The 14,295-nt window shown below is 34.1% G+C and overlaps 1 protein-coding gene across 8 annotated transcripts in view; it reads right to left on the bottom strand.

Annotated features, from left to right (window-relative positions):
* Positions 1–14,295, bottom strand: part of LOC106064686 (synaptonemal complex protein 2-like) — a 38,487-nt gene that overhangs the window by 2,048 nt on the left and 22,144 nt on the right. For 6 of the 8 annotated variants that reach the window (XM_056030894.1, XM_056030892.1, XM_056030895.1 and 3 more), the window contains 13 exons: positions 10,686–10,788; positions 10,484–10,547; positions 10,337–10,386; positions 10,061–10,222; positions 8,875–8,950; positions 8,366–8,418; positions 4,987–5,095; positions 2,728–3,242; positions 1,925–2,016; positions 1,634–1,733; positions 1,265–1,323; positions 1,090–1,165; positions 135–200 (listed from right to left, as the gene is read on the bottom strand). In XM_056030894.1, coding sequence (XP_055886869.1) covers positions 135–200; positions 1,090–1,165; positions 1,265–1,323; positions 1,634–1,733; positions 1,925–2,016; positions 2,728–3,242; positions 4,987–5,095; positions 8,366–8,418; positions 8,875–8,950; positions 10,061–10,222; positions 10,337–10,386; positions 10,484–10,547; positions 10,686–10,788 — 1,525 coding nt within the window. The remainder of the gene's footprint in view (positions 1–134; positions 201–1,089; positions 1,166–1,264; positions 1,324–1,633; positions 1,734–1,924; positions 2,017–2,727; positions 3,243–4,986; positions 5,096–8,365; positions 8,419–8,874; positions 8,951–10,060; positions 10,223–10,336; positions 10,387–10,483; positions 10,548–10,685; positions 10,789–14,295) is intronic. The other 2 variants (XM_056030896.1, XM_056030898.1) reach the window with 2 other exon arrangements.

Genomic DNA, 14,295 nt, shown 5'->3' with positions numbered 1-14,295 from the left:
CTGAAGAGAAAAATATTTGGCTTATTTATTTACACAAAATTTCTAAATAAACTTAAAAGTAAATTATTAAATTAATAAATCATAAAATGATGCTCATACTTTTAATAAAAAATTTTAAAATTTAGTTCACTTACAATTTTAGTAAAAATTTTTTTTTGAATTGTATTCATGTCTTGTTTTAGAGCAGACTGTAACATTTCCTGAGAGATGGAAAAAAAAAAGTTAATTATTAATTCTATCATTAAAAAAGAAATAATTACTAAAAGAAAACTTACTATTACTAAGTAATGAAAATAAAATAAGCTGCATATTTTATAGATGGTTATAATAAAAAAATGATGACCAGAGGTTCCATCATTGACTATGAATTTGGAGACAAAAAGCTAAAGAGTCAAGACAATTTTGAGATATTCAAGCATAGCCCTAATATAAGCAGCATATTTTATTGATGGTTATAATAAAAAAATGATGACCAGAGGTTCCATCATTGACTATGAATTTGGAGACAAAAAGCAAAAGAGTCAAGACAATTTTGAGATATTCAAGCATAGCCCTCGAAGATCAAGCTAGTGTACTCCTTGCTCATGGTCTAATTTTGGTATGTACAGAATTTCTCGAAATTCAGGTTTTTAGAAAAGTTTGGCTATGACAAGTTTCTATCATTATTTTGGCATTTCTATAACAATTGCATCTTAAATACCAAAATCTTAAGGTGAAATGGGTCTTCAAAAGTTTATTACAAAATACTAGATTATAAAAAAAGGGGCAGGCAAAAGGACAGTTTTAAAAAAGTGGTCTATGTTGGGGATGATGTAAAGGTCATCTGTTTCTGTGGCCCACGGTTAATGAGGGTGTCATGTCAACAGCACAATGACCAAATGCCTTTATTTTTCCTTAATGTCAGGTACCCAATAAAGCTGGGTGGAATCAGAGGCGCCCTACAGATCCCAAAATTAAATATCCCAGTCTTCGAACCCTTCAGTTTGGAAGCCACTGCGCCACCTAACACTTTATACTATATGAAAAAAAAAATGTATGGGTCAGGTTGGATGAAAGACTGAAAATTTAGAATTAATTATTTTAGTTTACCTGACCAGTTTTATTATTCTTATTGTGAAATAGATTTTGTTCCAACAATTGATGAGCAAGTCTCAATCTTCTTAGTCTGAAAAAATAATAACATTTAAGGTTACAAGAGAGAGATAGTTATATTTAATAATATTTATGCAATAGTGATTTTTTTTTTTTTTTTTTTAAATATTACTCAGTTTCTTGACAAAGTCTGTGCTGCTTGTACTTTTTCATGCCCTGCTCCCAAAGTTCCTGAAACAAAATTAGATTGTTCAGCAGATTTTTCGTTTTAATTATTTTCTAAAACAATTTTTTTTTCACATTTCTTCTTATGTGAAAAATCTGTTTAAAAAAGTAATGAAAAATTAGAACTGACTTATAAATATAATATCTCTGAAAATATTCTGAAATTTAAGTCTAAAAAAAAACAGAATAATACCCAGATCCTTCCAAAAAGAAAATTATTTCTTATTTCACTATTTTTTTCTGGACTGGGCAAGACTCAGGTACTGTTCAAACATCAGTTCCCCTAATTAACTTAATCTCTTTATAAATTACATACCTTGACATTCTCTTCTGTCTTTTTTATTTCTTGTAAGTCTTTGTTTAAACTAGTAATAGTTTTCTGAGTTAACTCTTGGAACCTTTCAGCAGCTGTAACACTACAAACAAAAACTAAGACTAATAAAAGTTTTAAAAGCATAACTGTTCTGGTTTAAATCATATTTTGAACATTTTAACATAACGTTTCATTCTGTATTATAGATTAAAATATTGAGCTTATATGATGGTTTGTGAGCAATGTCCATGCATTAAAATGTTCTACAAAAAATTGTATGCTTTGACAACATACTTGTCTTTTTGTTCTGAATCCCAAGCAGAATGAAGAAATTTGCAAGTAGCTGTCATGATGTTCTGTAAGTCATCATCTAGTTTAGGTAATGGCTGAGGTAATAGGATAGAGATAAAAAAAGGCTACTATTTAACTATGTTTTGTAACATTTACCAACATGATAAATAGTGACTGTAGATACATATAGCAAGAGTTATGCAAGTTTGTTGATGAATTAAATAGTTCTTTTAGAAGAAATACAAATGGGAAAGAGACCCTTTATCTATGTACTATTTTAGTAAAGTAAATTGACATCTTTTCAGCATTTATACCAGTAGTTAGTAAAAGATACTTAAGTATGTAGCTAGATGTATATAGTTCAAGGGGATCAGACCTGCCCCATAGCACAATGACTTAAGTTGACACCAATCTAATGAGTTATTTGAAAAAAAAAAAGATAAGGGTGAGATAAAAAATGAGTAAACTTTAATTTCATCTGTCCCCAGTGAGAGTTTATGTTGACTTGAGGACCATTTCTTTTCAGGAGGCTACCTAAACGTGGCTTTTTTTGAGTCAGAGGGTAGTAATAGAAAAAAAAATCATTAAATTAAAGCAAGAAAGTAATTGTACAATCAATTCACATAGTCATAACATGTTGGTCCTGTACACTGATTTTACATTATTAAAAGCTTTGGTATATAATCATTTTATTGTTTGATATTTATTCTATAAAGGAAGCAGCTAATAACTTAATTCATTAAGTTATGGCAGTAATAAGGAAGAAAAATGATGATGATTTAAAAAAAAATATTGAATGTTCTTACATCATTTTTTCCAATGAAAAGATCTCTAAGCATTCCGGTATTTCCTGATTTCTGATTTGAAATTTGTTCAGAAACTTCAGTATAAAAATGTACATTTTTGTTGACATCAACAGTGTCTTGTGTTTCTGGTGATCCATATTTTATTTCTGAAATTACTGGGGATTCTTCATAATTAGATATGTTTTCAGGTGACTTCAAAGGTGATGATACAATGGGTGATAATGGTGATAGTTCAAATCTGTTTACCAAACGTAAATCATCAACCTTTTTTCTTCCTTTTTCAGGAGATATAGCACAGTAAGAGGAAAAGTCAACTTGTGAATTAACTTCAGTTTTTTTAACTTTGTGCATAGAAAAATTTTTGTTTGATGCCTTCTGTAGTCCGCCTTTTATTTCTTTGTGTGTGTGCAAGTTTGCTTGTTTATTTCTATTGCTTGATCTCTTCTCAAGAACGGAATTGTCTAAATATGGTTGCTCTTGGGATGTGTCTTTTCCAAACATGGTGCTAGTATCATCTACAAAAAAAAAATAAAATTTACAAAGTATATATTTATAATTTCTTTACATAAATCTATCTTTATATAAAATAACAAAGTTAAATGTATACCTCAATTTTTTTTTTCAGACTTTTGACACTAGGAAAGTCTTACTGACTTATTCCTACTACAGAAAATAAATTTTGTTTTTATCCTTTGCTGTTTAGAATATTTTATTAATTAAATTTTATTATTAGTAATCTGTTTCGGATGTCTGTAACTTTAATGTGCTTCGAAGGTGGACAGAATATTGTGAAGATTTGGCCTATGTTAGAATTTTGAAGTAAGTCGTTTAGTACCCTGACCACTGCTGTCTCTGTGCTACGGCACTTCCTATATGCAGATTGAAATTCTTCCAAGAGACAGTACTGTTCAAGATGAGAAAGAATTTGCGCTAATACGATGCGCTCCAGAAGCTTTGACAGGAAGGGAAGATTTGATACGGGCCATAGTTTTTTTAGACATTCCGGGTCAAGACTGGATTTCTTTTGCATTTTGGAATAGGGCTTTGAAAACATCAATAATGTTTTTATCCATGTTGGACTCCTTCATCACTTCCCATCATGCCAAACCCGGCCAAAAGCTTTAATAAAGTCTGTAAAGTTGTATACCAGTTTCTTTTGGTGTTAAATGCATTTTTCATTTAACAGTCTGATGTTAACTATTTGTTCAACAGTGTCTGCTCTGAAGCCTACCTATTCTTTGGTAAGGACCTCCTCAGATTTTCACTTGAGTCTGTTGAGACTTATTCTTATTTCCTTTCTTGGGGAGTGGAAAATCAATTATTGTTTCCATTCTTTTGGACATGTTTTTTCATCTCATATTTTCTGGCAGACTGTCCTAAAACATTGTGAGACACTGTGTTTTCAAAGTTCTGATGGTACCACCTTTAAATGATCTTATTGCTTCCTCTACTTCTGACTCTAGTATTCAAGCCTTGCCAAGGTCTCTGCTGTCCTAACGTGTTTTGTTGATTAGACTCAGTTATACAAATCTTCACAATATTCTGTCCACCTTCGAAGCACATCTGCTTCTTCAGTTAGAAGAGTTCCATCATTTTTTCAATCACAAAAAAATTAACAACTTAATGAACTTAAATTCATATTTAAGTATGTAAAAGCTGTTAAAAAACATTTTGAAAGTTGTAATGCACTAATTAACCTTGAGATATATCAATAGTATGAAGACCCACTGATAGTGATTGAAATAAAAAAGAACAGACAACATTGGGCAGGCCACCTTGAAAGAATGTCAGATAACAGAGGAGCAAAAGTTATATACAGGCAAAAACCAAAAGGTAGGCGACCTAAAGGCAGACCTCGAATGCGATGGATTGATGATCTGGAGGCAGATCTGCAAAAGCTTGGGGTTAGGGCATGGAGATGAAAGGCCCAGGAGAGATCTGAATGGAGGGATGTGATGAAGCAGGCCAGAGCCCTCCATGGGCTGTAGCACCATGGGATGGATGGATGGAATGCTCTAATTAAATATTTCCTTCTTCTCTGTGCTATTAGTAGATATAAGAAGAGCATGAAATGGGTTGCCTGAGTCAGCCAGGAAAACCAATGAGATGACAGAGTTTTAAGTCATTGATTAACATGCATTACTAGATTGACCTAAGGATATGCATAGGATGTAATTATCTTCTTTTTTAAAGTAACGTCAGTATTTATAACATAAGAATATTATAAAAGCTAAAAGGCACAAAGTTAAAGGAGATAACCTGTTTTAAATAGCTTTTTGGGTTTAAATTTTAAAGTATCTTCCAAATCATCTATTTGGTCACATTTCTCAGACTCATCATCTTTATTACTTGAGTCAGAAGACATGTTCTGAAACTGCTAGTTAAGAAATATTGTTTAATAAAAAGTCAATTATTTAAGTTGTAAAAAGAATATACAAATAGAGTAAAGCAAATTTATTGAGATTTTTAAGTCCTCAGGATCATCTCACTGTATTATTATAAAATAATGTCTTTATTTAGATGTTAACTGTGAAAGAAAACAGTTTTGAATGGGTTAAAAACTCACTTGTATGTTACAACCTCCCCTCTATAGAGCTGTCATCCTCCCTACATTCCTCAAATGCCTCAGAAACGTGGACAGAATATAGAAAACATGCAAAAAACGAACCACTTTCACATAATCTGTCGCAGAAAATTACTGAATGTTAAATGGCAAGAAAAAATATCTGATACTAAAGTCCTTAGAAAAGAGGGCCTGCAAAGCATCCACACAATCCTGATGCAGTCCCAGCTGTGATTGGCAGACTCCCACATCCCTAAATGACCCCTGTATGGCCAATTAAGGAAAGGAAAGCACTCACAAAGTGGACAAAGAAAACACTTCAGGGACACCCTCAAAGTCTTCAGCATTGACCCAGCCACCTGGAAGACAGAAGCACAAAATAGAGCATCATGGCGTTGCCCTGTGTAAAATAGAGCATTAATTGCTGAGGACAAGAGAACAGTGCTGGCAGAAGAAAAGCATCAGAGAAAAAAAGCAAGGCCAATGACACTAGCTCGAGCAGCAATAACCTGCCCAGTGTGCACCCAAACATTCCAGGCACACGTAGGTCTCACCAGCTACATGAGGATGCACAAAACCCCAGTGCAAAGCCCTCAGCTCCCTTTATTACAAAAGTGATCATCACCGAACCAAGATGGACGAAATATATATATATACATATATGTTGTTATGTGTATTTTCTAGATGATATGCCAAAAGCATGCTTAAAAAAACTAAGTACAATGTATGCAAATACTATCCTTTCTCCACCTTCACCTATTCCTTAGTCTGTTGGACTGTTGGGGCACCACACAAAATCTTTTGACTGTCTTTCTCCATTCCTCTGTCTTTTGCCTTGACAGAATCTCTCTTAATGGCAGGCCTGTCCATTTCTTTATATTGTCTTCCCATCGCTTTCTCTAACTGCCTCTTCTTCTTTTTCCTGGTACTGTTCTTTGAAGGAAGGTCTTTGCAAGTTCGAGGACTTTGTAATATGGTCATAGAATTTTACTTTTGCGTTTTTTGACAGCAGTTAGCAGATCATCATGGGTCAAATCGTTGTACTAAACCTGTCTCTAATTTCTTCATTTGTGATGCGGTCCTTCTATGTGATATCTAGGATCTTTCTGTAGAATCTTTATTCCATCACTAGGATCCTCCTCTCTATTTCTGCATTCAGTGTCCAAGATTAACAACCTTATAAGAATGTGGCCATGACCGGAGAGCGCATCAGTCTGATTTTTGTGTTGAGGGCAATACCTTTGTCTTTCCATATTGTTTTGAGTTTTGCATGTGATGCTGTGGACTGTGCAATTCTGGCCAGTAGTCTAGGTTTAGTTTCTTCATTTGAGAGGAGTCTTCTTTTCTATTGTTGTCCCTTTTAAAGTCCTTTTGGCTATTGGTCATAATTTGAGTTTTTTCAAAATTTATTTGCACACCATATGATGCGGAAGTCTTGTCTATGCACAACACCAAGTCAGCTAGTTCTTCTTTTGCCCTGCCCCAGCTAGACCATCTTAACCTGTGGGTCGTGAACCCCTTAGGGGTCGATTGACGATTTGCCAGGGGTCGCCTAAGACCATCGAAAAAATGGATTGTTATTGTCTATTCTTCTATTGCTGCATGTGTGTGTGTGTGGAAGGGGTCGCAACAGAGTGGGGGGGTGTGTGTGTGTGTAAAAAGGGGTCGCCGAGCATAAAAGGTTGAGAACCGCTGATCTAGATCATTTGTGAGGCGCAAGTTAGTAATTTTTCTTTCTTCAATCTTACAGTAGCTTCCTAGACCTCGATTTTCTAAAACATGATTTAACTCTTTCTCACCTAATCACCATTGTTGATTTAACCCCATTAAATTAAATTAATTTTTGGTTTTAAAAACCTGTGTTTGTGTTATATAAAAAGAGCATGCATTCACCTATGATTCTATACCAAAAGTAACATTTTCTGATTACAAACAAAAATTATATTGAAGTTTAATCATAACAGGGTAGAATGTAAAAATGCAAAAAATGAACAATTCTGTCAGAACAAAGAAAATAATCACAAAGGTAAAGAGTTAACAAGCAAGTGTGTTAATTGGGATCATCACAAATTAGTTTATTATCAATATTTAGGTTATGGCGATGTCTGAATAAAGACCTAATGGAATTATTTCCATTTAAATAAAATTGTATTGCTTCCACAGGTGTCAATTCTTTTGATGCCTAACAAAAGATGGAGGACAGCTATTTTGTTGATATAAAATTAGGAAGTTTCTTCATATCGTCACAAAGACTGTCATTATCATTAGAAGGTATGAAAATCTAACCTCATAGGTTCATTGAGCATGTTAAAAGAGTTCACACAGGAGTGAAAGTGATGAGACCTACAATTATTGATCATTAAAGCATGGAGTCGTGCCACACTTTAAAAAAAAATTGTTTGTGAACCACTTTTCGTGACAACCACATATATTTATTGATATATCATTTGCCCATCTCTATGTCTAGCTATGGACTATAAAAAAACTTTCATAATCAAAAGTCATGAAACCCCCCAATGTCCACTGAGAATGCTGGAAGAGTGGAGATGATCTTACTAAAAAAAATGCCACCACAAGAGAGTGATAAGACTTACGATTATTGATCTTTGACATCAGTTTCACTCACTGAGCTTGCAATGAAACAAAGCTCCTATTGTCACAATAATGTAGAGGGGAAGAAGAGGTTGAGACTACTAATGACTGCTTTCTCCTATCCCCCTCTAAATTATTCTTGTAATGGGGGCATTTATTCTTAGTGCAACAGGTAAAACTATTATGTGTCTAACAGTCTAGGTGTGATTTTAGTTACAAGCAGAGGAGATAAGGAGAGTTTATAGATACTCTAAGCTTCTTCATGCCAAACCATTAGGAGCTATGAAAATTCAAACATAGAAATGGCAGAGTTTTTAAGAGACATGCTTTACTCAAGTTAAAATACTTACAAATATTAAGTGTAAGAATTTTTTGAATACAAAAACTTAAAAAAAACAACAACATCATGATGCCTTTGGATACTATACTTTTTTAAAAAAAAAGCTAAATTGAATATGTATGAAATATTCTATAAAAGGATATTGAATATTTTCTTTTAAGCTCTGAATTTGAAGGGCGATTGCTAGAAGAAGGACCTGAAAATTTAACAATTTCAGCATTAAATATTTTATTGTGAAGTTTTAACTTCTGCTTTTTATATATCTCTTCCTTTTAATAACATAAAATTGTTAAACTGTGATTTAACAGAGGTAAATGATATGAAGACTTTAACCATGCCTAAAAAGAGATTAATTAGAAAAAAAATGAGACAATCTTTCATTTGAAAATGAAATGAGGTGCCTAATCTAGTGGACAGAGCTGACTGTGAATAAGGAACAGGAGAAAAGATTCCAGGACATGTACTCCAACAAAGCTATAACATTCTTTTCAAGATATTCAACCTTAATATATCATAGATTAAGAAGATAAAAGATAAAACAAGAGAGTCCTGCATTAGACTTTTGAACAATTAATGGCTACTAGCAAGCAATGGTTAAATTTTTAAATTAAATTTTCAGGTTACAATAATAAAGATTAATTTCTAGATTTACCTGAAGTAAAACCATTTACAATGTCAAGTGGTGAGACAAAGCTATCAGAACAACTGTTTCTAGTGCTTAGAGCATCCTAAAATTATGTGAAAATTGTATTAGTGAACATCCATATTATACATATAAGTTTAATATGTGGTGATATTAAGATAAAGTATACATTTTTACATATTGTTAACAATTTCAATAAATGTAGTGTTTAAATAAAAAATGCATATGTTGTAATTTAAGTCTTGTTGCTTGTTGATGAAAGAACACATAGGGTCTATAAATCATTAACGGTTGTTTAAAAAATATCATTTGAAGGCAAATTAAAAAAAAAAAATTACTGCAATAAAGAGCTTGACTAATCTAGTGTATTTACAAACAGAAAAGGTTATGAAAAAGCTTAAAGTCATTGAACATTGTCGCACACAGTCTAGATACAGAAAATTCTTAATATGCAAAAGAAATCATTTGAAATCTACTTGGAATTCTAGCAACAGGTATAAAAAATAAATAAACAGATGTGCATAGAACCGATTCTGGCATGCAGTTTTAGTAAGACATTCAGTTTCTTTTTAAAATTTATTTACTAAGCCCTTTGTGCTATATCTCTACCTCATTCAAATAAATAATAATAATTATAATCTTTATTATACGTGAGGAAATTTGTTTTACTAATGTGCATTACATAATTAGAGCAAACTATTTGTACCATAGCACACAAAATATACATTCATACTTCAGTTTCTCTAAAACATTTCATGTGAAATTTACAGTAGTAAGTTACATTTAATGTTTTGTTCTACGATTTCATTGTCAATGGAGCAAAAGAGTTTTTGTGATCGATGTCTTATTATCTTCTTTGTGATGGTAAAATCATGAACAATGATTTTTTATGCTTACATTTTTTTTTAGCTTTCTTAGCAATGTTTTTCTCAAATAGATGTCTAAGTGAAGTTTGTTTGTTGCCTATGATCATACTAGTAGCATTTAGAAATTTATAAAGTTTATTTTTACTTTTCAAATATGTAATGAAATCTACATTACTATTTGTGTCTATTCATTTCAAAATGTGTGTGCATTTGTGTCCTAAGCATCTTAGAACCAAAAACTATTTTTCAAATCACATAAATCCAATGGTTCCACACAATTGGCTAAACAGCCATCCATCATGACAGCTGTAAAATATAGCAAGATATACCTTAAGTTGAGAATTTATCTGTGCTGAAATTATGCTCCATGTTCTCCCCTCCAATTCTTTATTGATGCAAATAACATCTTGAATTCCCACAGTATCAAAGTAGTTTGCAGGTGAATGTTTACTTTTTGGATCAAATAATGTATGCTTTGATGCACTTGAAAACTGTTGTAAAATAATAAAATCAATAACATTGAATATCAAATGCAACATTGTTTTACTTTGCAACTACTTGAGAACACAATTAAAAAAATGACTTTTTTTTTTACTGTCACTTACATTTGACCCATTATTTTGGTTTTTTACTCCACTGGGACTTGCATTTGTTTCTGAAATCAGGATGTTAGTATGTTCAATAACAAGTTACACAACTCTATTTTATGGGATGAGTAAAAATTAATAGATATGGTAGGCAACAATACTTACCTTTTTTCTTCATTTTTCTTCTTTTTGTTGTTTTTTTACACTCAGTTGGTGTCTCAGACTTAGGCTGTGCACAAATAGTTGTGTGAAGATCAAAAATATATATACATTTTTTTTTATTACATTGATTATCTAAAATAACAGTTATAGTATAATATCTCATTGAAGTTATTATTTAACACAAGCAATAGATGTTAAAACTTACCGAAATTTTGCGATTCTTTATTTGGTGATTCTTTATTTGGTATGTCATGGCAGGTTTTTTAATATTTTCCTTTAATGGCTGTTTGATCCAGCTTATTTCACTTCTAGAAATTAATGTTTTTTTTTATATTATATAATTTTGTATCCATCTTATCTATAAAGATTAAATTAATAAAAAAACATATATATAAATATAAAACTTGAAAATACAGGATGACTTGGGGGTTGGATCTACATTTTTGTGTCTCCTCATGTAGCTGCTCTAGCATATTTGAGCACAAAATGTGAAGCTTCTGTGAATTACTGTGACTACTATGATGCTTTTCTTCTGCAAAGGCTGTTTTATTGACATTGCGCCATTGTGTTCCTTCATTAAAAAAAAAACTCAAATGGGTACCTGAGATTAGTTTGGGATAAATAAAAGCGGTTGGTCATTGTGCTGGTCACATGACACCATCTTTAGTCATGGGCCACATAGATGGAAAGATCTGAAATGGATACTTTACTTTTACTTTACTCTCAGGAATGATTTTTCTACATTTTGTGATTTGAATAGTTTTTGGTCCTTTTATATATATATATATATATATATATATATATATATATGCCAAATAGTCTAGGGGCCAGTACACACCCTTGTTTTACACCGCTCTTAATGGAGAATGGCCTGGAGGAAGAACTTTCAAACTGAACGGTGCCCTGCATATTTTCGTGAAAAGCTGACACTAGTTTTCTTAACTTATTTGGGCAGCCGATTCTCTCTAGTACAGCAAACAGACCGCTTCTGCTAACAAGGTCAAAGGCCTTGGTCAAATCAATAAATGCTATGAAGAGGGGCTGCTTTTGTTCTCTGCTCTTCTCCTGTAGCTGCCGAAGAGAGAAAATCATATCTGTTGTAGATCTACCTGCCCTAAAGCCACACTGCGACTCTGGATAAACACGATCTGCCAGGATCTGTAATCGCTTTAGTAATACTCTAGCAAAAGCCTTTCCGACTATGCTAAGCAGTGAGATGCCTCTGTAATTGTTACAATCAGAGCGGTCGCCTTTATTTTTATAAATTGTAACAATGTTGGAGTCTTTCAATTCCTGGGGGACCATTCCTTGTTCCCAGCACAAGCTTAGCAGTTCATGGAGTGGTTTGATTAGGGCATGTTTTCCAGCCTGAATTACTTCAGCAGGAATTCCATCTCCTCCGGGTGTTTTCCCATGTGCAAGCATGTCAATGGCAATGCTCAGCTCCTTTACTGAGGGCGTTTCATCTGATTCCGTCAAAACTGGAAGTGATGGGAAGTTGGAAACAGCATTTGGTGAGATGGCGTTTTCAATCTGGTAGAGTTCTGCATAGTGTTCAACCCATCGTTGAAAATACCCATCAACCCCCTACACTATTTGGCATCTTCTTCTCAGTCGTACTATCCAGTGCTTTTAAATCCCTGGAAGACGGAATATACATCCATAGCAGATCCGATGGAAGGCTCTTTAACCTGGCACGTCTTAAAGCCAAAACGAAAAGGCGTCGTATCTTGATAAGGGAGCTGCTGTTTGCCGATGACGCGGCACTCGTATCTCACTTACAAGGAGGTCTACAGAAGCTAGTGAACGCCTTAGCAGCTGCTTGTCAAGAGTTTAGCCTTACTATAAGTCTCTCCAAGACCGAAATCCTGGCACAAGACGTCGCAGAAATACCTATAATACAAATTGGGAACCACACCCTTTCAGTGGTGCAGGAATTTACCTACTTGGGTTCAACAATTGTCAGTAACCTAGACTTAGACATCGAGCTGACAAAAAGGATAGGAAAAGCTACCACAGCATTGGCAAAACTCTCCAAGCGCGTCTGGGAAAATGGTAAATTGACCACAGCGACCAAAATCCTAGTCTACAACGCCTGTGTTGTGAGCACTCTCCTTTATGGCAGTGAGAGCTGGTCAACATACATGTACCAAGAGCACAGATTGAATAGTTTCCACTTGCGCTGCCTGAGACGCATAATGGGCATCTCTTGGAGGGACCATGTCTCCAATCAGGAAGTTTTAAGATTGGCCAATATGAACAGCATGTATGCTCTCCTGACACAAAGAAGATTACGCTGGCTCGGACATGTCACCCGCATGCCAGATGGCAGAATCCCGAAAGATATCTTATATGCTGAGCTTGTGGAAGGAGTCAGACCCAAGGGCCGCCCAAGACTAACATATAGAGATGTCTGCAAGCGAGACATGAGAGCCTCAGGCATCAGCGAAAGTATGTGGGAAAACATAGCCAAAGACCGGAGTGCATGGAGACAGACTGTGCGTGCTGGGACAACCCTTGCTGAGAACAAAAGAATTGAAGCGGCTTTAATCAAGAGGGATAAAAAGAAAGCTGCCCTGTCTGCTAGCCCTAAATCAGAGGCATACACATGTACGAATTGTGGCAAAGTCTGCCGTTCTAGAATTGGCTTGATTAGCCACACCAGATTCTGCTCCGTCTCAAGATTAAGCCAAAACCAGTGACTCATTTGGGCGCATCCATTGCCTTTCGAGACAAAAGGAGCCATATATATATATATATATATATAAATACACCCCATAAGAGTTATAAGAGTTATTGGTGTTGGCTTCTTCTTGAATCTGGATAAATCTGCAGTGACTTAAGTCAATTCTGGAGCATCAAACTTTGTCACAGCTCATGCACAAGAATGTATTGGTTTTAGGTCTATCGAGTAGGGCAGATTTCTTCCTCTTTCTCTTGTCTAAGGCCCCCTCAATCCTTTTACTGTTAGCAAGCATAGAACAAATATGCACAGTCTGTCTCCAAGCTTTCAGATTTTAGGCAATGTCCTCCCAAACCCTTTATAGCAGGTTCAGTGGTGGCTCATTAGTAACACAGTATTAGTGTCAGCATTTAATAGTTTTAATTTCAATCAAATGAAATGAATAGTCCAACAATGAACAAAAATTTACATCAAACATAAATCACTTGTATAAATCAAATAAGAAGTAAGTTAGCTTGATTGAAAATAATCTATCAACCTTTGAACAATGACTAAAAAATGTTTGTTTGTTTGTTTTACATGTTTCTGATGTTCCTTCAGAGTTGAAGATAGTTTACTTTCTAGTCCAAACCTCCAGCAGGACGACGGGGGATGGGAGCGGGCAGGGTTTGAACCCTTGACAAATCCGAATGACAGTCCAGCGCGCAAACCGCACAACCAGGCAGCCTAACAACTAATGACTACTGACTAACCTCATTGCTTCCCCCCAAAAAAACTTTTTAGATAATTACATTATTCTTTACCATTCCTTCAAAATTTCTTTGGAATATTTTTTTCTTGGTGACCAGCGCATTTTTTTTTTTTTAAATGTGTTTAAGGTATTTTAAGGTGTTTAAGGTTTTCCTGATCACTGACCCAACACCACAACCATACTAGACACAATGTGCAGTGAAGCATGACAGACCAATATAGGTCTAATGTAAATTGGAATAGAGGAAAAAAGTTTATTTTTTTTTTAAAGTCAATAAATGTGAAGTTGAAATGTTATCAACATTATTAAATTCTAAGTTATTGTAATTTTTCTGTTAGTTTCAGTGGTATACATTACATGAGTAAAGGAAACGTTTTCAAT

The sequence above is a fragment of the Biomphalaria glabrata genome, chromosome 5, assembly GCF_947242115.1.
Source record: "Biomphalaria glabrata chromosome 5, xgBioGlab47.1, whole genome shotgun sequence".
Classification (NCBI taxonomy): Eukaryota; Metazoa; Mollusca; class Gastropoda; family Planorbidae; genus Biomphalaria; species Biomphalaria glabrata.
Note: the sequence above shows the minus strand (reverse complement) of the source record. Positions and strands in the feature narration are given on the sequence as shown.